Source organism: Lepidochelys kempii, chromosome 2, assembly GCF_965140265.1.
Source record: "Lepidochelys kempii isolate rLepKem1 chromosome 2, rLepKem1.hap2, whole genome shotgun sequence".
In the NCBI taxonomy this organism is placed as follows: Eukaryota; Metazoa; Chordata; order Testudines; family Cheloniidae; genus Lepidochelys; species Lepidochelys kempii.
The window spans coordinates 236,833,232-236,860,385 of NC_133257.1; the positions used below are offsets into that span (position 1 = coordinate 236,833,232).

General features: G+C 43.2%; 1 protein-coding gene across 9 annotated transcripts in view; it reads right to left on the reverse strand.

The window, feature by feature from the left end:
- Positions 1–27,154, reverse strand: part of ABI1 (abl interactor 1) — a 120,370-nt gene that overhangs the window by 66,913 nt on the left and 26,303 nt on the right. For 8 of the 9 annotated variants that reach the window (XM_073334294.1, XM_073334295.1, XM_073334297.1 and 5 more), the window contains exon 2: positions 15,460–15,627. In XM_073334294.1, the coding sequence (XP_073190395.1) occupies positions 15,460–15,627 (168 nt within the window). Of the gene's footprint in view, positions 1–15,459; positions 15,628–21,207; positions 21,511–27,154 lie in introns of those variants that run through there. The other variant, XM_073334300.1, reaches the window with a different exon arrangement.

Sequence of the window (27,154 nt, forward strand, 5' to 3'; positions counted from 1 at the left end):
TTGAGGAAGCTGAAGCCCTCACATTAACAACCTTCATACCCATGCTTTCCTCTCTAGGATATGCACGGCCCTGCCTGTGTCCTTCTCCTCAACCAGGAGGATGGAGACAACCACCTGCAGCCTGGCCCCTTCATGCTAGTTCCTAGAGCTCTGGAGTCACAGCTGATCTGCTCAGGGTCAGATCTGGCAGTATCATTAGTGTCTACATGGATGAGCAGCATGAGGTAGCAATCAGAGGGATGGGACAAGCCTTGAAATGTGTAAAGCCACTGATCTTGTTTTGCCCCTCCATGATGGTCTGTACTGAGCCAAATCTGGCAAGTTTCAAGGTAGGCTACTTGTGAGGGACATGTGGCCATCTAGCCATCATGTTTTCTCAAGAGGGGTACCCCGGGGGGAGGCAAGAAGGTCTTCCATCCTGCTTTCCCTGGGTCAAAGTTGAAGATTATTCTCGCAGGGAAGTTGGTAGGCATTTGTGGCAGATGGACTATACCACCTTAGAGAGCACTGGGTGACTGTTTGAGCACGTGTGACCTGTTCACTTAGAAAACTTTTTTAAATCAATGGCATGAATTCAAGTTGAATGTTTCTGATCATTCAGATGAAGCTGCCTCTCTGAATGGTGTCCAACTTCTTCTCACTCTTGACAGCGAAGGGACAGCAAAGGGCCCTGTTTCAGGCCCATAAGGCAGAATATTGACCAACACATTCTATATCCTCAGCTTCTCTCTACTGATCAGCGTTCAGTTTGCAAATGATGTTCTTGATGAGGTGCCCCATTGACACTTTTGCAGTGCGTGTTTCAAACTCGCTCTCTCAATGCCACCCGTATTATTGACAACAGAACAGAGGCAGGTGAAATCACAGAATCGCAACTAGGTTGCTGCCACTAAGATGCTAAAACCCGCAGCATGTTTGAAATTGCCAACTGGAAGAATTCTGGTTTTAGTCCAATTAATTTTCAGGCAAACTTTTGGTGCTGAGCTTTTCAGGGCTTCAAGGTGCCGTTACTAGTTCATCCATTGATTTGACAATTAGCATTATGTCGTCGGCATAACCAATGTCGGTGACGTTATCAAGACATATTTCTAAACTGCATTTACTTAGCGTGTGGCCACTGCACTAAAGCATTCCGGAGTGGCAACGCGTCCTTGTCAAATACCCAACCTAAATCTGAAAGACTACATTTTCCCCCCACCCCCCATCTACAAAAAACTCTGAGAGTCATCATAAAAGAGGTAACTTTCTACAGAGCTTGTGAAGGTGGTCTGTGAGTTTCAAGCTCAGCCAAAGCAATTGCCTGTCAATGGTAAGTTGAAGATTTGCTCTGTCATGGAATGGCCGGGAACAAAGCCAGCCTGTTACACAGTCTTTTGCTCCTTAAGGTATCAGCAGCTCAGGCCAAAAAGAGACGCAAAAAAGAAAAATCCAAACCCCACACCACAAACTTTACCCAGGATGGATAAAAGAGATGCTGCAATAATTAGTCGTTTGTCACCCTTGTTTCCAAACCAGTCAAATAATGCCTTTTTGCCAGTCAGATGGGATCAAATCTTTTCTCCAGATCAGCAGCTCTCAAACTGTGGGTTGGGGACCCCAAAGTGGGTCGCGACCAATGTTCCCTCTAATTTTTGACAGGCTAGGTGTGCAAAAAATTTTTTCTATGCAAACTTTGAAGCAGAGTTCAAATTTGTGCGCCATGAGGAAAATGCACCAAGCAAGTAAAATGCTTATACATTATCCCTTTCCCCGCCTTGCCAGCTAGTAGAATCTGGCTGTGTGGATAGATGACGGGTGAACCATGTCAAAAGTCTCCCGTAAATGATATTTCGGTCTGGCTCCCATGTAGTATTTCATTTTTTCGTGCGCGAGGTTCAGGATCTCTGTGCGCGCACACAGATTAGAGGGAACAGTGGTCACGACCCTGTTTTAATGGGGTCACAAGGGCTGGTGTTAGACTTGTTGGGGCCTAGGGCTGAAGCCAAACCCTGAGCCCCACCATCCATGACTAACTTGAAGGGGAAAGGAGTCCAGGAGAGCTGGCTGTATTTCAAGGAATCCCTGTTGAGGTTACAGGGACAAACCATCCCGATGAGTCGAAAGAATAGTAAATATGGCAGGCGACCAACTTGGCTTAATGGTGAAATCCTAGCGGATCTTAAACATAAAAAAGAAGCTTACAAGAAGTGGAAGGTTGGACATATGACCAGGGAAGAGTATAAAAATATTGCTCGGGCATGTAGGAATGTTATCAGGAGGGCCAAATCGCACCTGGAGCTGCAGCTAGCCAGAGATGTCAAGAGTAACAAGAAGGGTTTCTTCAGGTATGTTGGCAACAAGAAGAAAGCCAAGGAATGTGTGGGCCCCTTACTGAATGAGGGAGGCAACCTAGTGACAGAGGATGTGGAAAAAGCTAATGTACTCAATGCTTTTTTTGCCTCTGTTTTCACTAACAAGGTCAGCTCCCAGACTGCTGCGCTGGGCATCACAAAATGCGGAAGAGATGGCCAGCCCTCTGTGGAGATAGAGGCGGTTAGGGACTATTTAGAAAAGCTGGACGTGCACAAGTCCATGGGGCCGGACGAGTTGCATCCGAGAGTGCTGAAGGAATTGGCGGCTGTGATTGCAGAGCCACTGGCCATTATCTTTGAAAACTCGTGGCGAACCGGGGAAGTCCCGGATGACTGGAAAAAGGCTAATGTAGTGCCAATCTTTAAAAAAGGGAAGAAGGAAGATCCTGGGAACTACAGGCCAGTCAGCCTCACCTCAGTCCCTGGAAAAATCATGGAGCAGGTCCTCAAAGAATCAATCCTGAAGCACTTGCATGAGAGGAAAGTGATCAGGAACAGCCAGCATGGATTCACCAAGGGAAGGTCATGCCTGACTAATCTAATCGCCTTTTATGATGAGATTACTGGTTCTGTGGATGAAGGGAAAGCAGTGGATGTATTGTTTCTTGACTTTAGCAAAGCTTTTGACACGGTCTCCCATAGTATTCTTGTCAGCAAGTTAAGGAAGTATGGGCTGGATGAATGCACTATAAGGTGGGTAGAAAGCTGGCTAAATTGTCGGGCTCAACGGGTAGTGATCAATGGCTCCATGTCTAGTTGGCAGCCGGTATCAAGTGGAGTGCCCCAAGGGTCGGTCCTGGGGCCGGTTTTATTCAATATCTTCATAAATGATCTGGAGGATGGTGTGGATTGCACTCTCAGCAAATTTGCGGATGATACTAAACTGGGAGGAGTGGTAGATACACTGGAGGGAAGGGATAGGATACAGAAGGACCTAGACCAATTGGAAGATTGGGCCAAAAGGAATCTGATGAGGTTCAAAAAGGATAAGTGCAGGGTCCTGCACTTACGACGGAAGAACCCAATGCACAGCTACAGACTAGGGACCGAATGGCTAGGCAGCAGTTCTGCAGAAAAGGACCTAGGGGTGACAGTGGACGAGAAGCTGGATATGAGTCAGCAGTGTGCCCTTGTTGCCAAGAAGGCCAATGGCATTTTGGGATGTATAAGTAGGGGCATAGCGAGCAGATCGAGGGACGTGATCGTTCCCCTCTATTCGACATTGGTGAGGCCTCATCTGGAGTACTGTGTCCAGTTTTGGGCCCCACACTTCAAGAAGGATGTGGATAAATTGGAGAGAGTCCAGCAAAGGGCAACAAAAATGATTAGGGGACTGGAACACATGAGTTATGAGGAGAGGCTGAGGGAGCTGGGATTGTTTAGCCTGCAGAAGAGAAGAATGAGGGGGGATTTGATAGCTGCTTTCAACTACCTGAAAGGGGGTTCCAACGAGGATGGCTCTAGACTGTTCTCAATGGTAGCAGATGACAGAACGAGGAGTAATGGTCTCAAGTTGCAGTGGGGGAGGTTTAGATTGGATATTAGGAAAAACTTTTTCACTAAGAGGGTGGTGAAACACTGGAATGCGTTACCTAGGGAGGTGGTAGAATCTCCTTCCTTAGAGGTTTTTAAGGTCAGGCTTGACAAAGCCCTGGCTGGGATGATTTAACTGGGAATTGGTCCTGCTTTGAGCAGGGGGTTGGACTAGATGACCTTCTGGGGTCCCTTCCAACCCTGATATTCTATGATTCTATGAAGCCCAAGCCGGAGGGCTTCAGCCCTGGGTAGTGGGGCTCAGGTTACAGCCCTTGGGCTTCAGCTTTGGCACCCCCTGCTCAAGGTAGTGGGGCTTGGATGGACTCAGGCTTCAATCCCCCCTCCTGGAGTGTGTAGTAATTTTTGTTGTCAGAACGGGATCATGGTGCAATAAAGTTTGAAAACCCCTGCTCAACATCATGGGCAGTGACAAAAGATCAGTTGGCCCAGTTCTGCCTTATTTACCTTAAGCTTCTTCATATTTCTGGATTTCGTTAATAGTGAATTCACCAGAATTTTGTGTGAAATGCGGCCAGCATCAGATATAAACTTATATCACAAGAGTTCATATATAATGAATTATTGTACAAGGACAGTTTGATTTTATAAAATGTAAGAAAAAAATTCAACAGTAGTATAACTATGGTATGAGATATAGGCAACCTTGTAAAACACTAAGATTTCTTTTCACAGAATCATAGAAGATGAGGGTTGGAAGAGACCTCAAGAGGTCATCTAGTCCAACCCCCTGCTCAAAGAAGGGCCAACACCAACTAAATCATCCCAGCGAGGCTGTGTCAAGCCAGGCTTTAAAAACTTCTAAGGATGGAGATGCCACCACCTCCCTAGGTAACCCATTCCAGTGCTTCACCACCCTCCTAGTGAAATAACATTTCCTAATGTCCAACCTAGACCTTCCCCACTACAACTTGAGACTATTGCTCCTTCTCCTGTCATCTGCCACCAGAGAACAACCGAGCTCCATCCTCTTTGGAACCCCCTATTCAGGTAGTTGAAAGGTGCTAGCAAATCCCGTCACTCCTCTCTTCTGCAGACTAAACAAGTCCAGTTCCCTCAGCCTCTTCTCATAGTCATGTGCCCCAGCCCACTCATCATTTTCATTGCCCTCCACTGGGCTCTCTCCAAATTTGTCCACATCCCTTCTGTAGTGGGGGGACCAAATTGGATGCAATACTCCAGGTGTGGCCTCATCAGTGCAGGAGAGGGGGAAATAATCACTTCCCTCGATCTGCTGGCAATGCTCCTACTAATGCAGCCCAATGCGCCATTAGCCTTCTTGGCAACAAGGGCACACTGCTGACTCATATCCAGCTTCTCGTCCACTGTAATCTCCAGATCCTTTTCTGCAGAACTGCTACTTAGCCAGTCAGTCCCCAGCCTGTAGCAGTGCAGGGGATTCTTCCATCCTAAGTGCAGGACTCTGCACTTGTCCTTGTTGAACCTCAGATTTCTTTTGGCCCAGTCCTCCAATTTGTCTAGGTCACTCCAGTGTATCTACCTCTCCCCTCAGCTTAGTGTCATCTGCTAACTTGTTGAGAGTGCAATCCTTCCCCATCATCCAGATCATTAATAAAGACGTTGAACAAAAACAGCCCCAGGACCGACCCCGGGACACTCCGTTTGATACTGGCTGCCAACTAGACATCGAGCTGTTGATCATTACCTGTTGAGCCTGACAATCTACCATACAGTCCATTCACCCAATTCATATTTTTTTAAAAAATACTTGCTGGCAAAAATGTGGGAGACCATATCAAAAGCTTTGCTAAAGTCAAGATACATCACGTCTGCTGCTTTCCCCATATCCACAGAGCCAGTTATCTCATCACAGAAGACAATCAGGTTGGTAGGCATGACTTGCTCTTGGTGAATCCATGTTGACTGTTTCTAGTCATCTTCTTCTCCAAGTGCTTTAAAATGGTTTCCTTGAGGCCCTGCTCCATGATTTTTCCAGAGACTGAGGGTGAGGAATCATGAGGCCTGTCATAGATTACTTCAATAGTAACGGATAGTTTTTCTTTAGTGTAGTCAAAATTCCCAGAAGTGTATTTCTCATCCTGTAGGGTGGACTAAAGAATTCTCTTTTTAATTGTGCAAACAGAAATCCCTGCATATACTTCCTTACTACTAACATCTCAGACCACAAATATCTGATAGCATACATTGACTTGTTTGAGTAACGGATCACAAAGAGTGGTCATTTTGGATGATATAGTAATGCATAAGTGTTAACTGCTTCACAAAATGGTTTCTCTCCCCAAATGATCGGCATAAACATAAGACTATTGTAGTTAGCACAAGAAAGATATACTGCTCCTCTGATTAACTACATGGTATACTGTGGATATTTGTTAAAAAGTCCAGTAGCGCACTGGGTATGTTCTCATTTCACTCACTTGGTACCTAGCATTTCCTTCCTCCATATCACAACCATTTATAAAGTTTATTAAAAACACCATGCCAATATAAAACTACTGGTGTTTATAATGTTCAAATTTGAAAAGCACTTGTTTAAAGACTTGAAGTAGAAGGGAAATTAATTTTGAGCGACAGCCAAATCAGATGTATGAGAAGAATGAATAACCAACTGAAGAGTAATATTTTGACTTAAAAGCATGTTTAGGAAACCACAAAAACTGAATGCCTCATAAAGATGAGAGATTTTCATTAAAGATTAAAAGTGTTTATGGAATCTTTAAATTCCTTTGCTGCACAAAACCTACCAGCTAACACCCTTTCAGGGCAATTCTCATGGTAGTGGGCTTCTGGTTTTGATTTTAGAAAACCAAAGATTCCATCAACCTTTTGCATTTAATATGAAATATGTCAAAAGCTTATAGCTCTTCAGTGGAGAAACAGGTGTAATGTACAGTTTTCACCATGTAATCTTCTGCTATATCATGGCATGGCAAGGAACAAGGGACTCACTGGTATCTACTGGTAAGTTTCAGTAGGTCTGACCAGTTTGGTGTACCCCAGCTCACTAATGCCATAACCTCCCTTTAAAAAGGTGTCAAATAAGAGAACAAAGTTAATATACGGCTCGTTACTATTACTACATGGAGGACAAATTCAGAAATACAGACATATTGAAAATTATGTTATTCAAGTGCGTCTGCCAGGCAGGAGTGAAGTTACCCTGCTGTAAGCAAAGGAATGTGGTTCTGCCACGTGGAAGGTATTTCCAAGGTACGTTAAGAGACAATGGGAATGCCATTTACATAAAAGGGGAGGAGACAACCACTCACATCATGGCAAAGGGAAGAGTTTGCTAAAATGCAAATTGATCTGGTTCCTGAACACCAGCAGTGGAAGAAGCTAGCATGGAACTTCCTTCACCAGGAGGCTCCATGCCTCCTTTCCTCATAGCTTGAATGAACTTCACGGGGGGAGGGCTGGGAAGAACTTTCCAAAGAATCTGTCAAACATTCATTAGACTATAAAATATACTTCTGGGGGAATTCTGCACCATTACGCATGTGTAGAATTTATGTCCCCCACAGAAAAATGACTTTCACAGGGAAGCCAGAAGAGTGGTTATTGCAACCCTCTCCAGCAGTATGTTTCAGGTGCCCAGGGCAGCCAGCAGAGAGGTAAATCACTGTGGGGCAGGGACTGAGGAAGACCTGGTTGGTGGCGCCTACCCAGCACCAGGCTCAGCTGCTAGTCCCAGCTGAAGAGGACAGGACTTCCTCTTCCCCTACACAGGATTTGGGGCTGGGTCAGACCCACCCCCAGATTTCTCCCACAGCTGCAGGAAGCTCTGCACCCAGGAACATCCCCCAACAAGCTTCTGTGCATCCAGATCCCCACACTGAAACACCTGCACCCAAACAGAACCCTCTGAACCCACACCTGGATCCCCCAAACTAAGCCCCTCCACTCTTGGATCCTGCCTTGCTGAGCCTGCCAGCCCATACCTGGTGCACCTGGCATGGATAGGCAGGGACCTAAGGTGTTTTTGGGGCAGGCCCAGTCCTTGCGTTGCGTCAGAGTTGGATGCAGCCTCACCGCTGAGTCTGTGTCCCAGGGCGGGAGAGAGCTGCAAGTGATTGCCCACCTCTGTGTGGCCAATGGCTTGTGCTTCCCAATGCCGTGCTGGAGTCTCCACATTTATTTGATAAATAAAATTTGCAGAGTTTTAAAATATAGTGCGCACAATTTTTAGTTTTTTGGTGCAGAACGCCCTCAGGAGTAAAAAGAGCAGCAAAGAACCTCATGTTATCCTTCACCTAAGATGACACAGGAACAGAACACTTTGGACTTTATGGGAAATCCTGAGCAGAAGGGCTGGGCAGCCATCTTGCTGTAAAGCAGAATGATCAGAATCTTAATAAAACTACAGTCTTGGTTTAAGGTAGTCTTACTCTCTAGAAAGCACTTGTCACTTTTATTTGCTTGTAACCATTTCTAAGTTCATTCTTTATACCTGAACACACTTAAAATCCCAGGAAACTTGTTTTTCTTTCATCTAAACCAACCATTGCTGTGTTTGATTTAAAGTAAATGTTAACTCCAGTTAATGTGGAAAGCTGCTGGGTACTGTATCTTTAAAAAAAATATTTTTTTTTTTTTACTCTCTCCCAGTGGTCCAGAGGAGGGCTGCATATTGCAGAGCACATAGTTTGAGGAAAATTCAGAACTGGGGGTGTTCAGTTCATCTTGCCAGGCTGCTGGATTCACAGTTGCTGAGTCAGAGTTGTTTAACACAGTGCAGGCTTGTATGCTGTTTGGGAGCATCCAGACAAGGGCACTACAGCAGCAGAGTAAATTAAGCACCCAGGATTACAAGGCAGGCAGTGACAACCCCTCACTGTTCTGGATGGCATCTCAGTATGTGACAACATCAAGATTACTTCATTAGCAGGAACAGTTACCAAATCCGTAATATGCCCTAATTAGAGAGGTGGGTTGGAGAAGGAACGAACAATGTGACAATAAATAGAAATCTCTGCCATAATACAAATACTCTTTCACCTTACAGGCCAGCAGCAATTGTGCTGTGGAAGCTACCCAAACATTTATCTACCAGTTGGGCACCAATCTGGATTCGTACAGTCAGCGGATGCTGTTTCAGAGATGTGCATGGTGACTACTGTGCCAGAGGAGGGATTTTAAGAAAAACTGGATTTTCCCCAAACAGTGCAGGAGCTACAGATGAAGTTTGTGTGTCCATTGTCCACCCCCTCCCCCCCCACCGGTCCAACTAGCCCAAGAGAACATCAACCAAAGAGGTGCTGTTCTTGGTGATAAAACTCTTACTGGACATGTGGGGTAGGAGACCCTATATAGAACAGAATGTGTTGACGTGAGTTAGAGACATTCAAGAGGGAACCATAGAGGTAGTCATGTCTGCAGTAGAGAAATGTGGCAAGGCCCTGTGATGCACTAGCTTCTGTGTTCATACGTTGTCCGATCATAATCCTTGCAGATATAGAAATCAGTGCCTCTGAGACAAGAGTGAAGCTACTGTGAATCTCTTGACTTGGCATGCAATCCCACCATTACTCATTTGGTGGGAAAAGAGAGACAAGATTCAATTTTTCCCTTATAATTCTCACACACCAATATCCTCTAACATCATGAAGCTGTCCAGAATGGAGAACGCCTTGCTTTACTTTTAGTTAAATAAATGGATAGAGAAAGCTTGTGTACCTAAAGGCTGATGGTATGACTGAAATCAAACTAGCATACATATACTAACTCAGGGATGGGGAGGAAACGAAGTCCTTCCTTGCTCCGTGTAAAAACCAGAAAAAGTGGTATACACAGATTTTGAGTAAAGTGAGATCCTTTCCCCTTCAGGAAATAACTCTGGTCTAATGTCAGGTCCTGGGGCAAAAACCTCAGAGGGTGGCTTGAGGAGCTGTGGCTTATCAGTCTGCCCACCACTGCTGGAGCCTGAGGAGGTGGTTCTTTCATCTTTCCGGAGATAAGAGTCTTAAGGCCTGGTCTACAGTAGGCGAGGGGGTGGGGAGGAAATCAATCTAAATTACGCAACTTCAGCTACGTGAACAAACATAGCTAAAGTCGACGTACTTAGATCTACTTACTGCGCTGTCTTCATTGCAGGAGGTCGACTCCGCCTGCGTTTCTTGCTCCAGTGGAGTACCGGAGTCAACAGGAGAGCGCTCGATTTATCGCATCTTCACTAGACGCGATAAATCAACCCCCGCTGGATTGATCACTCCCGAGGTAAGTGTAGACATGCCCTCAGAACTACTGATATCAGTCACTGCATTGCTATTCATGGTAAGCACAGCTACAGCAGTAGGTGGTCTGTCACATGCTCTGCCCTCCTACCATTTGTTGCTTTGGGTGTTTGAATTTAATTCTATACCATGGATCATACCCAATACATAAAACACATCATATTAACTCAAATATACAGGGGTCAAAAGTACAGCTAAAACCAGCCCTCAACCTCATCTAAATTCCTATCTCTTGTGGGACTGTTCCACTCTTCTCTGGCACACTCCCAGCAGAGTCTAAGAATCTAAGTTCAGCTGGGCTTTATGTCCCAACAGCCAAGACTTAGATCCACAAATCAGTGGATCAGTGCTTAATAATCTGCTACTGCTTGGAGTGGTTTTGGACATTTGGGTAGGCTTATAAAGTCCTGGAACCTCTTGGGAAATTAGCTGTAACCTGAAGTCCATGCTAATCCTGGCTGATCATACATTAAAATGTAAAATCAACCTCTAAGCATTTATGTCATTCGCAGGACAGTTCAAGCCAACAGCTGAGAGTCTGAGGAGAAAAAGATAGCATCTGTGTGTTCCATTAGTGCTACTGGCTTTAATTGGCCAACATTACAAAACAGAAGGAGTCTGAACACCATATGAGTAAAAAGCCAAGTACACAAAATGATGAAATAGAGGTTAACAGGCACTATTCTTTTAAACTAAATCTGGGCCTTCAATTTCTAGTTCTAAAAGTTTTCAACATTTTTCATGCCATCAGAAGAACTATTAGTTATTTCTTACATAGCCCAGGGAATTACATTTATTGTCAGAAGTTTCCATTTTGTCAGATCTCTACACATTTGAAGTCAGCTTTTGAGTCAAGGGGAAGAATTTGCGCATTGAATTTTAATTTAATTTTATTTTTTGGTCTTATATGTTATCTCTTGAAAGGGACTATTTCTTCCTCTACACTTCAGCAGGCACTGATTTAAATAATGAGCTATTTAAAAACTGTTTATATTCAGGGGGAAACAAACTAGTTGCTACGCCCAGTACTGCAGCTGCCCTTGCATACATGTGAGCTCTGATAAGCTACTGTGTCAAAACTAAAAAACGTAAACAAGGATGTCCCTGTCAGCCCAACTCTTCTTAGCAAGAGAGCCAGAATCAGACTGTGGAAATGCAATGGTTGAAAGTTCTCCATCTTAAGTGAATTTCTTATGCTAGCCTCTGTTTCTAAGAGAGAAACCAGGACAATCAGAGAACAGTGTGTGTATGTGCGTGCGTGCACCTAAATATTAATACTCTCCACAAAATAAGCCCCATTCAGGACAGTGCAGAGACCCAACTTTTTGCAAAAACACGTAGTGTTTTCGCTAATAAAGAGTTTACTTTACTGAGAGCAGCCCTTTGGTCTCCAAAGCCCATAGCCAAGGGACTCAGTTATTTTTGGGGAAAAACGAAGTACAAAAGAGTCTCTACTTTTTTAAAAAATAAGTAAATTTTAGCTCTCCTTTGAGAAGACTGATTTATATTAGCCTTTAAAACATAAAACCAAGTAAACCAATCACTAAGGTTGAGATAAATATAGCAGCGGGATGCTGCCTCTACAGCTGGAAGTCTGTGGGATGGGGACCTAAAGAGAGAGACACAAATGTAAAAGTTTGGGTGTGTCCCAAAAGTGTCATCTCACTATTCCTCCCCAAAATCCTCAAGCCAGCCCTGTGCTTAGTACTGTGATCATGGCAGACAGACTCCCTTGCATTGGAAGGGCTTTGCAAGCATCTCCAAAGATGCTACGGCAAGCTTTGTATTTACTACTTTGGCATGCATGGAAAGGGTTGGAATAATGTGGCAAAGCTCAAAGCAGGTGTCAAGGGTTAAAACAAAACTCCATAAACATATCTCCATAGTCAAGTGCAACAACAAGCAACAGTGAAGCAGCTCACTGAAAAGCCTCTGAGAAGCCCAATCTGTCAAGTCTCACTCAAATAGGGCTTTCATCTGTTTGCATAAAGCCTCTTTTTGGTTTGCCTTTAAATTTAAACTGAAGCTTCATAATAAGTGATCAAGTTCTCCATGAGCACAACTCAGCTCTTCAGAAATGCTGTTATATTAAACTGTGCACTTTACTCTTATGGATCTTCCTTACAGGGAAGACAGCTCACTGTAATATTTTATTAAGGCTTATTTTAAACCTGTAACTTTAATACAGATGCTAATATTTTAACCATTTTTTAAAGTCAAGATTACACAGCAGGCCATTTAACCCAGAAAGTCTAGAAGGAGGCAGGTGACACTGATAATGTTCTAGCCCAATATCCAAACTGATCTATAGAACTTCAGAAACATGCACGGGACTGGAAAAGAACATGGTCACTGTGTGTTGTGTGGGACTGAGGGGGAGATCTGCCCACAGGACAGAATAACTAGAGAGCCATACCTTTTCACAAATGGAGCTACAGATTAGCAATGCTCCAGAGAAGCGCATGACTAGTAGAAGTGTTGCTGAGAATGACTGAGGTACGTTTGCAAAGCTGAGTGCAGAAGCTTGCACAATGCACGTCCTTATGCCCACTAGCCTGGCTCTGGTCCTCGTCTTTCGAACCAACTTAAGAAAACTATCCAATTTAAATACATACATCTGATCTGCTTTAATGGAAATATTCAAAAGTGATACAAGTGGGGCAAGTGAAGACAAATTCTAAAGACCCGTTTCTGAAATTGGCAGTAAGGGACTGCACAGGGTGGTGTTTTATTTTTTAAATACATAACTGAAGAACTGAATTTGAACAAAACCTTTAAAAAAACAGCCACACATATACACACACACATTTGAACTTGCATCACTGGTATCTAGTTTTAATTTTGTAACATGAGTCTGAAAAGATTCCTTTATAATTGGGATTAGTTTCAGGAAAGACCCAACAGCCAAGGAAACTACAAGAGATCTTGCTAAAGACTCTTGCAAAGCTCCACAAAGCACTGATTGTTCACAGTCTTTAGCAAACAGTTCATGTATCAGGTGACTCAATACATTCGGAATAGTGCCTTCAATTCAAAACGCAAAATAGTACAGAGGGTTACACCTTTTGTGCTAGTATCAAATATTTTAGCTTTTACACTATTAGTCTCATCAATGGACCAAGGAGATATCAACAATTTCAGTTTAAACACAAAATTTCCCAATACTGACTGGGAACTGCTTTTCTTACACACCAGTAATTTGTTCTAGATGACATGAGAGTGTCCAAAAGTTATGAAAGCGTGGTATTCTGTATATGGCAGTGAAAGAGAAAACGTTGAGATAGAAGGTTAGCACATTCAGTTCCTCTTTTTGGAGGCAAGTGAGATTTGAGGGTCCAGAAATGTCTTTCCAAATCCTTTATATAACTAGAAACGTATCTACAGCAATTTTACTTCTAGTAGTTAGATGACAATTAGAGACTTTTTAAATCTGGCAATATTAAAAAACCATACAAAATACATATTAAGAACTAAGCAAATGTTTTAGAACAACTTTATGAAAGGCTTTTTATTTGCAAGGTGTATTTACATATTCCATAAAGACCCATCACCTCCGGCAGTGTACAGTGCAGCTCCTTCTCAGCAGGAAGATTTTAAAATCAATCTCCACAGCATTTTGTAAGCTCAGTTCAACCAGAAGTTGATTGGAGGGGGGAGGGAAGTAGAAGTCACAGAAAAGTTCTGATCGCAAGTGCGTGGTCAGGAAAGATATACAACTAATATGGGATGCTTGGCCAACTAAGGGTTTCAAAATCCCCACAAACACAGAAGTATTGAGTAGTTTAAAAGAGACCCCTTCAAAATCTGTTTTTCCAAAAACTAAGTTTTTTATTTAGTATATGGGAAAGGTCTGACTTGAACAAGACCTTGCTGTCATTCCATAGTCTGTTATTAGGTAAGCTACCTAGTGAATACATAATTAGGGCTGGGTAAACAACTAACTCCCAAGAACCAGACCTTTTTGAAGGACTGGAAGTGTTTAACTAGACTCTCTCCATCCTCCCTCCTGCACTCTGTAACCCCAAAAAAACTAACACTTTTGTCTTGACGATACCAGCATAGTGCTTTTTCCTACCATCCATATGGCCTCACCTATCAAGCCCCCCACTTACTCTTTCAATGCACAACACATCCCATCACCTCTCACAGGCTCAAGATGGGGGGGGGGGGGTTGAGAATATTTCTAATATTGTGTCAATTATTCACATGATTTCCAGCTGACTCAACAGCAGATTCACTAATCCTGCTGCTGAAGTAGCCCAAAACTAGGAGCTCAGAATACTCCCCTGCTGTTCTGGCACTTTCTTAGCCACACCTTTCAAACGCTCCTCACTTGCGGAAATACTCCACATTTAGAAGTGCTCTTCTGTTTTTCCTCCTTGTGACCACATTTGTCCAGTAGCCATTCCAACAGTGGCAACTGCAAACTGCTCCCACCAACTAGCAACATCACTATGTTGGATCCTCAGCAAGACATACAAAAGTGGCAGGGAGAGTGAAGAAAAGATGTGGGAAGAGACAGAGGGAAGCAGCTAGGCAAGAGACAGTCCGTAACTTAAATAATGCATTAGGGGTGGGTGGGTGCTTCATTTTGTCTGTTTCAAGGTTACAAAACATTAAAAGGGGATGGGTTCGTCTTGGAAAAAATCACCAAAAAAATGTATTATGTAATTCATGGAGAGTCCCAAAGTCACGGCGAAGACACAACCCAAATTCCATATTTGAGTTAACCGTATTTGATTACATGAATAAGTTAATGCTGGGATATGAATTAGAAACTTCTTCCAGTAGAGGCTAATAGTGTCACAGCAACAGGAACATTAGACAATATTGGCTTGCTACTAATAAATATTTTAGAGTTTTCTTTCCGTTTTGCTCTAGAATAGGAGACTCACCTATTTTCCATTTAAAATCCAAAGATTAGAAGCTTCAGTGAGCGAACTCTTCTCTTCAGAGTTCAAATAGAGAAAGAAAACTAGCTTATTTTAATTATGTATTTTACTATTTTAGCAGATTTCGTAAACTAGAGTTGAAAGGTTGCTTTTTAAACTTAACTCCACAGAAAAACTAATGACATTAAGGATTATTAAAATAAAAGACACTATAATTACCCAACTCTCAACCTTTAGAACCATTATTTATAAGAGGCAGAACAAACAGAATCTTTCATTACTAGAGGAAAAGTTACAGGATTCACAGATAACATTTTTACTTTTGCCAAGATGAAGACCCACCAAAGTGGAAGTGGGTTAAAACCCCAGTAAAGTTTTTAGATGACGAGATCCGCAAACTTAGGGAATTGAAATCCTACAAAAAAAAAAAACTATGTAAAAAGTTACCTGGGAGATATGGTTGATGGAGGACTCCATTCTCCGCAGCTGGGATGCTTGAATGTCCAGCAGTTGGAGTACATTGTTGGCCAGTGCATTGATCTGATAAGCAACACTGGCAAGAGACTGGGTTGTGTATGCTTTGGTCTCTTCTAATGCTTTCCTTTTATCGGGAGCCTGAAAAACAAACAAGATATCATTTTTGTAAGGCCAGAAGAAAGGAGGACAAACCATTACTTTTAGAATACCATTCACCCAAAAGGCCTGATTGAGTAACTGCTCTGACTGCACAATCAAATCTACATCAAGCAAGAACTCACATGAACAGGGGAAAAAAAACAAACACACCCAGACGCTAAAAACATATGATGGTTTTGTTTAAGTAAAGATAGTCTATGCTAAGAAGTGATTCTCTAAGTTGAAACACGACTAGTATCAATTCTCTGGAGCAGGGCTTTTGTAACCCGCCTATCCTTCACTTCCAGAGAGAAGCTTCCAATTCCCCAGACAAGTGAAATCCAGCTTCTCTCTTCACAGTACCCAAGCCAATTAAAAAAAGGAAAAAGCATTTTCCCACAGTTGGGTGTCCCCCAGTGCACAAGTTTTTTTTACTATCAAGCCAACTCTACAGCTGTGTTGGCTGCTTATCCCACAGTGGGGGAGGAGGGAGAGCGCAGAGAGAGTCAGGAGGACATGCATTCATACGGGTCCTGCATCCAAGAGCCTTTGTGAAATTATTCCTGTTCCAATGAGGATTTGATAAACCTTTCTTCAGCTGGGGAAGCAGTCCCAAACTAAGGCAAGAGTCATACATATGTGGAGGGGCTAAAACATGGGTGGGCAAAGCACGGCCGCAGCCAGCATATCAGACATAATCCAGTCCTTGAGTTCCTGCCAGGGAGCAGGGTTGGCGCTTGCCCCGCTCTAGCACTCCAGCTGCGGAGCGGGATTCGGGGCTTGCGGGATTCGGAGCGTGCAGGGAGAGGACATGCCACTGCTTCCGGGAGCTGCTTGAGGTAAGTGCCAACCAGAGCCTGCACCACTAACCTCCTCCCACACCCCAACCCCAACACCTGTGGTAACATGCCCCTCCTCCACCACCCAGTTTAACCCTCACTTCCCAGGGGAGAGAAGGAGACAGAAGACAGACAACACAAGCACAATGTTGCACTTGGTGACATTTGCCTTTTCAAGTGTGTTTAGATACAAGCAATATGAGAAGCAGAGGTGTGAATTTTCCCTACACCACACCTCAGTAGGGTGTGACGTTCAAAACTAAACAGATTAGCCCCCTAATCTCCCTTCAGAGCAGCAATTCATACCTACCCAGTCCCTCCCAAAAGAGGAATTATTTTCTGCTAACAAAGTGAAATGTGCAGGGAAGGAATGAAGTCTCATCAGAAGGATGACCTACTGTGAATGCAAGTTACTTTATAATTTTAGTGATTTATAGAGCACCTAATCACAACAGCTACACTTGCTTTTGGGGAAAGGTTTCTATTCTAAACCCTTCCTTTCAATTCTGGATTTCTTCTCTCCCTGTCCCCCCTCCCCGGCTCTTGTTTGTTATTCTTTAAAGAAGTTGAAAATAAAGGAGAGAAAAAAAAGACAACATTCCTTGCAATAGAAAGTTTAAATTAAGCATAGCAAAAATCAGGGAATGTGAGTTCAGTTTGCACTCCACCTCAGCCCTGCATTTCCTGACTTCAGCTTGCTTAAGTATCATTCTTAAAACCTTGCATCATTAACTCTTTTGCCTCTACATTTTTGTTTAATATTCAGGAGCAATGACACTATTTAAGGATGGTGTCAGGGTCAGAGAAGTCAACCCTTTTTTACATTAAAAGTTAATTTCTAGCAATGGTTTAATAGAAAGCATTAGCAGTGACTGGGGGCATGCTAACCTCCATGAAAGGGGCGGGGGGAATTAAAGAAAAAAGACTCTGAAGTAGAGGACTCTCTGCAACACGCAGCAAAAAGAATGAAGTCTAATCTAATCAAAATGGTTAATGGTAGAGAGTAGATCACCACTACCATAGCACATTTTGGCAGAAGCCAGGGGATCCAAGAAATTTTCAAAATACCACCAAAAGTCTTAACTAAAAATAATGCTATTGGTCAACCATCAGGGATACTGAATGTCTTCTATGCTTGAACCAGAGTTGCTACCACTGGTTCAACTCCACTGGTGATGGCAAGATTGGCAATATAGACAGGCTACCATTATTTTAAACCACTGTGCTATCAGCAGAGTTAAACACAGTAGTTAAAAAGCTACCAGGTTCCCAACACTTCTGCAAACGGTGGAGCGGCAGCCACAATGATACACTTCACAGGACAGGTTTCATGTAGTCAGCACAACTTGCACCTCAATGGTACCAAGTATGGCCTCATCCAATAGTCCTTACCTACACAAGACACTTATTGAGGAGTTGTGTGTGACCATGGACTGGAGAGTCAGGCAATAAGAACATGATACAAAGACAACATTTGTAGTAACTAGATGAGAGATTCAGTGCTGTCAAATGGGAAGGAAGTGAAAACCTTTTATTTCTCTGGCAAATTCAGCAAGCAATTGGAGTCATTTGACAAAATGTCTGCTCTTCATTTTCAGTTATTCAACAGATAGACATTTTAGTCATTTGAACAAAAAATTCGTTCAACATCATGATTATACAAAAACAGTCTGAGGAAAATATGTAGCACCAAGGGTCAGTTACCCCAGCAGAATTTGGTTAGTACAATTCTCAAAAGCTTCACTCATAAAACACAGGGGAAATTTCTCTGTTCTTTCTGTTGTTGTTTGGGTTAAAGCTAACATGACATTTAGGCTTGTGCATTACACAACTGGGAGCTAGTGGTATAAGTCTCTTAATACAGATTCAAAACAGATATGCCTGCTAGAGTTTTTGGAGTAGGGGCAAGGAGGGTCAGATGTGTTTTCTGTTCCAAAACATTATAATTGAGTTAAACGACCGTTTTTTTGTAGTTTTGTCATGGCACCAACACTGACAGTATTTGGTACTTACAGCATTTTTCAGAGGATTTCCACCTATATTAATGCCTTGTAACTCCCCTATATGGTGGGAAGTATTATCCCAATTTTACAGGGGGTGACATGGATGCACAGGCCAACTTGCCCAAGTTCACACACGGAAATCAGAGTAGTAACAGAGCTCTGGTCTTCTAGAACCATTACTCTATCCATCCTCTCCTTGAGCAGATGCTCCTATACCAGGCAGTGCTGTTTTCAATGTAAAAGTGTCCCACTTCCCTTTTAAAAAAAAGAGTGCAATACTCATGTGTTTTTCAAAAGAATAGCTTTTGAAATAAGAGACAAATCCTGGTTCCATTAAGTTCAATAGGAAAAATCCCACGGATTTCAATAGAATCAAGATTTGAGCCAATGGCCTCCTGCAAACCATTAGATAGAAACAATTGCTCAGATGATTTTCAACCCCTTGAACCAGTTCAGGCAGATTTGGCAAACACTAAGATATTTATAGCTTCAGTAGGGGTTCACTGCAAGTCATCAAGAATGACTTTTAACACATTATGAATGTAATATTACTAAATATCCAGAAAACATGTGGGAAGAAGGGAGTCATTTCTTTGTGGTCTATGTTAAACTTCAAAACAGACCAATGCTTCTCCAGTTGTACTAGAGACGATTGGGGAAAAAAAAAAAATTTGAAAAGTTGAACCTTTTCATTGAATTGTCTAATTTCAGGACCCCCCCCCCCCCAAACACACACTACCCACACCCAAAAAAACCAAAAACACACTAACATTTTCAGTAAAAAAGTTTCCCCAAAAGAGAATCCCATTTTTAAAACCAGCTTTGACCTGTACATCTGCTGTAACCTTAACTGCTGTCTGACTAAAGTGGAATGACAACTTGGCTCTTTGCTTCTGCAGAAATTAAGTATGAAGCTTCAAGAGGTTGTGAAAAAAATATATTTAAGCCAGTGTGCAGCTTAGATTCCCTACTACTTCATGGGATGGTTTCTGGCAAGACTGCGAAGTTCCCTGAATCACTTTCAGATTTGTAGTGATGTTACCACATTATGATTTCACAATGAACTCCACCCAAATCACTGCCACAGTAGGAGATGGGGAGTCACCGAATGTGCTCCAACTCAGCCACCCACTTCAGGGACACATAATAAAGGATCTGTCCATTATTCACTCTCCCTTATGCACACAGAGCTGAGAGAACCAACTATTTTTCTGTGGATTACCATCTATATGCAGACATTTTTCCATAGGAACGTGTCTGCAGTATTCTAACCATCTCCTTTCCTAACTTTCTCCATTTCATTGGATTCCCACCATCTTCCAAGCTACTCCAGCTCACAATCCTGAGACAATTTTAGGCATGTATCCTTTACATGTCCAACCTTTCTCCCAATCCTGCTAGGTGACTCTCTAAAAAAGAGGTCTCAAACTCAAATGATCACAAGGGCCACATGAAGATTAGTGATGTGGCCCTCAGGCCAATGCACTGACACACCCCCTCACTGTCCCCAGCCCCAACCCCACTCCACCCCTTCCATGAGGCCCTGCCCTGCCCCCTCCCACCCCTTCCCCGAAGTCACCACCCCAACTCTGCTCCCTCTCTGCCCCCAGGGGGTGCAGGGTATGGCAGAGAGCTCAGGGCAGGGAGTTGGGCTGCGGGGTACAGGAGGGGTTCAGTGTGCAGGCTCCAGCCCAGCACCGCTTACCTAGAGTGGCTCTGGGGTGGCAGCGGCGTGCACCGGGGCCAGGGCAGGCTCCTTGACTGCCTGCCCTAGCCCCACTCTGCTTCAGGAAGTGGCCAGAACCAGGTCCCTGCAGGTGCAGAGGGCTCCACGTTGCTCTCGCTTCCAGGTACCTCCCCCAAAGCTCCCACTGGCCATAGTTACCCATTCCCAGCCAATGGGAGCTGCCAGGGGCAGTGCCTGGAAGCAAGAACAATGCACAGAGCCCTCTGCTGTGCCCCCACCCCCCCGCGGCCACAGGGACTTTGGTCAGCTCCATGGGGGGGGGGGGGCGATCCTGCGGCTGGATTTGGCCTGCAGGCTGTAGTTTGCCCACCCCTGGCCTGCAGATAGGCAGAGGGGCAAGCTGGGCTGGGGGGGGGGGGGAAGTGGGGAGCACGCATGCAGGGAGCTTTGCGGGCCACATGAAAGAACTGCATGTTTGAGACGCCAGCTCTACAGCATCTCAGAAATACATTCATTCACTTTTACTGCAAAAACACTAGTGCATGCTGTGACTGGTTGGACACCTCTTCTGGGATGCCACTTGATGTACTGGGATTTCATGAGCCTCTCCTGCTCAACCAGCCTGGGTTCCCTCTCCCTGCTTTGCTGAACTAGGCTCTCGGGCTTCTTGCAGCGCACATGTGCACACCCCCCAGCTGAAGTCAGCTCTGTGTGAGAGGACTCCCCCAGTACTCACGTGCACACCCCTTTTGGGAGATAAACCCAGAATAATACTGTCTTGTGTTGTACAGATTTTTCTGTACAGTGCAAGCTCATAAAAATCCACCCTCTTCCTTAATGTGAAGAGATATTTGCATGACTCCCGTCCCCCCTGTAGAAGTTACATAAACCGGGCTTAAACAAAATGCATTTTAACGACTACAAAAGGCAGATTTTAAGTGGTTCAAGGGATAGCAAACAGAACAAAGCAGATAACTAAGCAAATGAAACAAAACACGCAAACTAAGCTTGACACACTAGATAGGTAGGATACAAATTAGCAAATTCTCACCCCAAGTGATAAACAGGCTGGCAGATTCTTAAGGCACAAGTTGCCTTGGCTTTCCCAGGTTTTCATATACAGGCTAAAGATCAATTCTCTCAGTTCAGTCTTTGTTCCTCAGGTGTTTTCAGGTGTGTTGTGGGGAGAGTCAAGCCATCTCATGTCAGTCTCTCTCTTTTATATCTTCCCCCCACTTGCTGGAAAGCTTTTATCCTGTGACCTGGGTCAAACAGTTCCCATTGTATAGAGCTATCTCCGAGAGGTTTCTATTGCGCACAGTTCCTGGGGTAATCCTTACGCTTGTGTGCATTTCTTCAATAAGCCACTAACATTGTTTGGCCTCATCCAACGTAGCATATTCGAAATACAGAGACATGGTCAATAATCCCAGCTTCAGATACAAAAATGATACAAGCATAAAAATTGGATAAATACATTCAGTAAATTATAATCTTTCCAATGATATCTTACAAGACCCATTTTGCATAAAGTACATCTCAGTTATGTCTCATCCACAACAGAACCATATTTCCATGAAGAATATGGGGTGTAATGTCACACATGCCTTCACTATCTTCGCTCAAGACCCAGTCTCTCACTTCTCCCCATTTCATTCCATTCAATATGCTGCCAGTTTCCTTATGAACAAAGCTTAGAGGCTTCTGGCTGCTGCCACATCAACTCTCTACCATAAATAAGGAATGACTAAATAGAGGCACTACTTGCAGCAAGAGGAAGCACTCCCCCAAGAACACTTGATTTAATTTTGCTGAAGTCAGCAACTCAGCAGGATGCAATAAGTGTGGCAGCATTGGAAAGAAATAAATAGTTGGCTCATATTAGATAGTTTAAAGACAGTGGGGATTTTGCCTCCCCATCCTTCAACAGATAAAGATGAAAAATACGGAAGAGTACACACTGGAATGTATGCAACCTCAAAGAAGGAGAAAAAAACAAGACAACTGCTTATGGCAATGTTACATCAGTTGACCAATCACTAAGTTATACAGAGACATGACTAAAATGCTAAACAAGTGACAAGTTACTGGGCACTGAGTAAAGAGCCCAGACCCTCTTTACACTCTTAGTTACAGGAATGCTGTAGATTTATATGCACTTTTATATGGTTTTGCTGTCGTTCACACAATGTACCAAATTTGTATTTGCTGAAAGAAAATGCAAGGGTATTTTTTTAGCTTTGTGGACAGCTTTATAAAGCTACTTGCTTTGCATCAACCAGTTAAAAGCGAATTAGTCTAAATCACATGTAAACTGACTTAAGTCATCCGTCTTCATCACATAGTACTACTTTGCATAGTACTACTTAGCTGCAACCTCTAGTCTAATAGGAACAAAGAATGGTCAATATACCAGATTTTATGTAATTTCACTCACTTTTATTCACTTCCCTCTATTACTTACCCTTTTCGGAAAGTTTCAGAATGTAATTTATACTTCCTAATAAGCGAGATGATCAGATCAACGCTTCAGAGTCTTCCCCCCGGACCCTCCCCCCTCTGACTCATCTGTTCACTCTAGATTATGGGCCAAAATTCTGGTCCCACTGAAGTCACAAGAGATTTTGCCAACGAATTCAAGAGAGCCAAGATTTGGATCTAAGTTTTGACAGCAAAGGCCTCCTTCAGAAAAGCCAATTTAGTATGGCATAAATTGGTGGCCTGACAGGACCAAAAAGAAAGTCCCAACCTAGCTTCAATAGTTAGGTCAAAACTGGACTTTGACATTTTGATAGCCTCACCTGCCTTCTCGGGGTCACAGATCCTGGTCCCACATACAAATAGAAGCAATAATACAAGGACTAAAGAGAAGGTAAGCAAGAGGAAGAAGGGGAGGAAGAGAAGGGAACACTGCTGGTGCTAGAACCTGTTAATATGGTAGCCGGTGTTAACTAAGATATTTTGAAAGACTCACTAAAAATTCAAAAGGGGGGGGGGCTCACTTGTAGTTTACATTCCCATTTCTACTGGAATGGGATACACTTGCAATGTCAGTTCAATGGGAAAGAGGTATATTCAGGCAATTGGCCTGGAGGCGCCTACCCATCAATACTGAACCCTGACATCTACAAGGGGCAATCCCACACAGCACAGAAAACAAATAGCTTCCCCACCCAGGAAATGAACACACTGGCTCATTATGCAGCCCCCAACAACACTGAACTTCTTACAACATAGCACTCTCATGTCTCCATAATGAGCTTGAAAGTCTCCATCAAATCCCTGCTTCATATCCCTGATCAGGCTTTTAAGAACTTGGAAGGCTGGACTACAATTTTAAGGATTTATTCTTTGATTCTGATGGTTGGCAACAGGCCTTGGCATTTCTGAGCTCTCCTCAACTTATGCTCAGCTTGGTCTAAGCATTCTGTCTCTGAGCTGCAGTAATGTGTCTCAGAGGTTTAATTATCCCACTCACACTAGATAATGTTTACCTACTATGAGCCAAAAGTCTAATTTGCACTGAGCATTAAGAATGATAAATCCAGAGGTCCTTCTAAATAAGTATTGAGGCTCTACCTATTGAATTAGGTATGCAGTCAGTGGATATCTGCTTGTTTTTATTCATAATTCATGAAGCTCTTTAAAACACTTTGCATACAGGTTGCTCTGTGGTGATCATATTTTGCTGTTGCTGCCAGTAAGTCATTTTAGTATCACCTCAATCACAAAAAATGGAAAGAGGGGGAAGAAAGTCAGGTCAGCAGTCACAAGTCTCTATGCACCAAAGGAAACTTCCAGCAGCTATCTAACTGGAAGCTGCTCAAAGGGATTTGAACACCATAATAAAAAAGTGCTTCCCAGACAGCATAGGGTATTCCTCCCCTTCGTAGATAAAAGGTATTGTATACAGACTTAAAAGGATGCAAGTAATAAAAGCAGAGTAAGGGGCAAAAGAATTATTCACAGAACTGGGTAGGACTAATTTTAATTTAGAAATAGGGGTTATTTACAGTTGTACTGATATTATACAGAGAAGGTGGGAACAAGAAGACAGGAGAAATCGATGTGTCAGATTCCTCCTGGAAAGTGTTTACTAATGTGCTTATATAGGAATCACATTTGAGAAATTCTGCTAGTTTACACATATACTGCATCACAGACCTGGGCCAAAATAGGTTTTTGCCTTTTTTTTTTTTTTTAAAAAAAAAAACGAGCCATGCAGGTAAGACTCTTAAATCCACTTTCAGGTACATAAGTACAAGACCTAATCATCAGTCCTAAGCAGACAGCTGCTCTCAAGTGCTCAGTGCTTTTGAACAATCAGGAGACACATTTAGGTACCTAAAAATGGCTTTAAGAACCCAGCCTTATTCATCCTACTTCCTCTTTTTTTTTTAATAAAAATACTGTTTTATACTAAAATGTCCCATCATCAAGCATAATGTAGACAAGAGTCCAGATGGCCACCAGTGTCATATAGCCACTATTTAGCTAGACCTCCTTCAAAACAAGGTTAGGTCACATGGCAGTGAAATTCCGATGAATGCCTGGTGCAGCCTATCCTAACTCTTCCCCCATTACTACCATCAGTGCATCTGAGTCAATAGTAGAATTGGTTGGAAGTAAGTTTGTGTGGGGTTGTTGTTTTTGGGGGGGAGAAGGGGGCAGGGAGGACAGATGATCCTAGTGTAGGCACAGCCAACCAGCTTCTCTATACTAAAAAGGATAAACACTTGCATTCTAAAGCAATAGACAAATCTTTAATTGTGACTTGAAATTTATAAATAGAAAGACTGAACATAAACTTGTACAAATTCAGCAATGTGATTTAGGAGTTCCGCAATAGAGTATTTATAGTAGAAAAGTTCAAGTATTTTATTAAAGTGCTCTCTCCAAGGACAACTTGTTGTCATTTTGCTGCACTTGCTTACCCCTTGGGATGGGAAGAAAGAGAACAGAGATTTTGAAAGCTTCAGACACTAATTAATTGACATTGTTAAGTAAGCTATTAATAGAAGTATGTTAACTACACTTGTGTAGTATCTGTTTTTATCCAGTATCCTCTCTCCAGGGGACTAATCCTGCCCTTGCAGGGGAAGTGGGGAAAAGGGGGAAGGGAAAGGGGGAAGGGAATAGACTTTATGATCTAATATAGTGGTAACCAACTGGTCAATCATGATCAACTAGTCAATCCAAGAGGATCTCCCAGTCAATCGCAATCTGATGGTGTAGCGTGTCTGCCGCTAAGGCAGATGTCCTGCCTACCCTGGCCCTACACCGCTCCTGGAAGCGGCCAGCACATCCCTGCAGGTGGGGGTCTCCCTCCATGCACTTCTGCCTGCCTGCAAGCACCACCTGTGAGAAGAGGGAGCCAGTGAAGGGATGCAAAGAGGGGTTATACGGTCCAAGCAACAGTCTAGAAGAATGAGGAGTGGGGCAAGATGGCATGTGACAAGTACAGAGAGAAGAACATTACAGTAATCAAGATGTGAGATGACAAGAGCCTGGATCACAGTTTTAGCTATCTGGATGGATAGGAAAGTCCATATATCTTAGCGATGTCACATAGAACAAAATCAGCAAGACTTGGATGTAGCCTGGATGTGAGGACCCAGAGAAAGGTCCAAGTTGAAGAGAACACCCAGGTTATGGGCCCGAGCAACAGGTAGAATGGTGGTGTTATCCACAATCATCAGGAAAGAAGGTAGTAGGGAGGGCAGGAATTAAGAGCTCTGTTTTAGCTATGTTGAGCTTGAGCTGATTGATAGACATACTTAAGCAGAGGTCAGAGAGGGGCTGAGATTTTAGTTTGGACAGAAGGAGACAGGTCTAGAATAGAGGTAGATTTTTTAATCATTTGCAGAGAGACAGTAGTTGAAATTGTGTATGCAGATTAAATTGCTCAGAAGCAAGAGGCAGAGAGAAAGAAAAAACGGGGGACCAAGGACAGAGCCCTGGAGGGGCCTTAGGAGGATCTGCTGAAGACATGTTGAAGTGATTGGAGAGGCAGGAGGAGAACTAGGAGACGACAGTCACAGAAGGCAAGGGAGGACATGATTTAAAGAAGAGCATGGTTGACTGTCAAAGGCATCTTACAGGTCAAGGAGGATGAGGTTGGAGGATGAGGTTCAGAGATTTGGCTAGGACGAGGTCATTAGAGACTTTGGCAAAAGTTGTTGCAGTTGAATGCAAGGGATGGAAGCCAGACTGGAGGGTCTAGGATAGAACTGAGCTCCAGACAGGGATTGTTAACAGTGCATTCAATGAACTTAGAAATGAAAGGAAGACTGCACCAGTCAATAATTTACAAAGATCAGTTTCACACATGCCCCAAAAAATCCAATACACACACTAGATAACTGGTGAGAAATTAACCCCTCTTTTGATCAGTATTCCTCTGATCAGTGCTGAACCAGGTTTCTATAATCAGACTGTATTCTCCAACCTGTGTTATATTTTCTCCTCTTAGTTGGAAGAACTGATCCGCACTCTTATTAGCTGAGAAAGACCAGGCTTCTAACATGTTTTTAAACAAAGAGGTCTTTTTTCTTTGAAGGGAAAAAAGTCTTCCAAAATAAATTCCATGTTCTAATTTCTTTATATATGGAATACTTGTACTCTCCAAAGCAGACCTTCCTTTGTATTCACCTTTGTTTCACTTGGACCAGCTATGATCAAGGTACAAAACAGACTCAGACTTTAAAGGTCAGAAGGGACCATTACGTTCATCTAGTCTGACCTCCTGCACATTACATGCCACAGAATCTCATCCACCCACTCCTGTAACAGACCCCTAACCTCTGGCTGAATTACTGAAGTCCTTAAATCATGGTTTAATGACTTCAAGTTACAGAGAATACACCATTTACACTAGTTTAAACCTGCAAGTGACCTGTGCCCCATGCCCCATGCTTCAGAGGAAGGCAAAAAACCCAGGGTCTCTGCCAGTCTGACTGGGGCGAGGGGGGAGAGGGGACATTCCTTCATGACCCCAA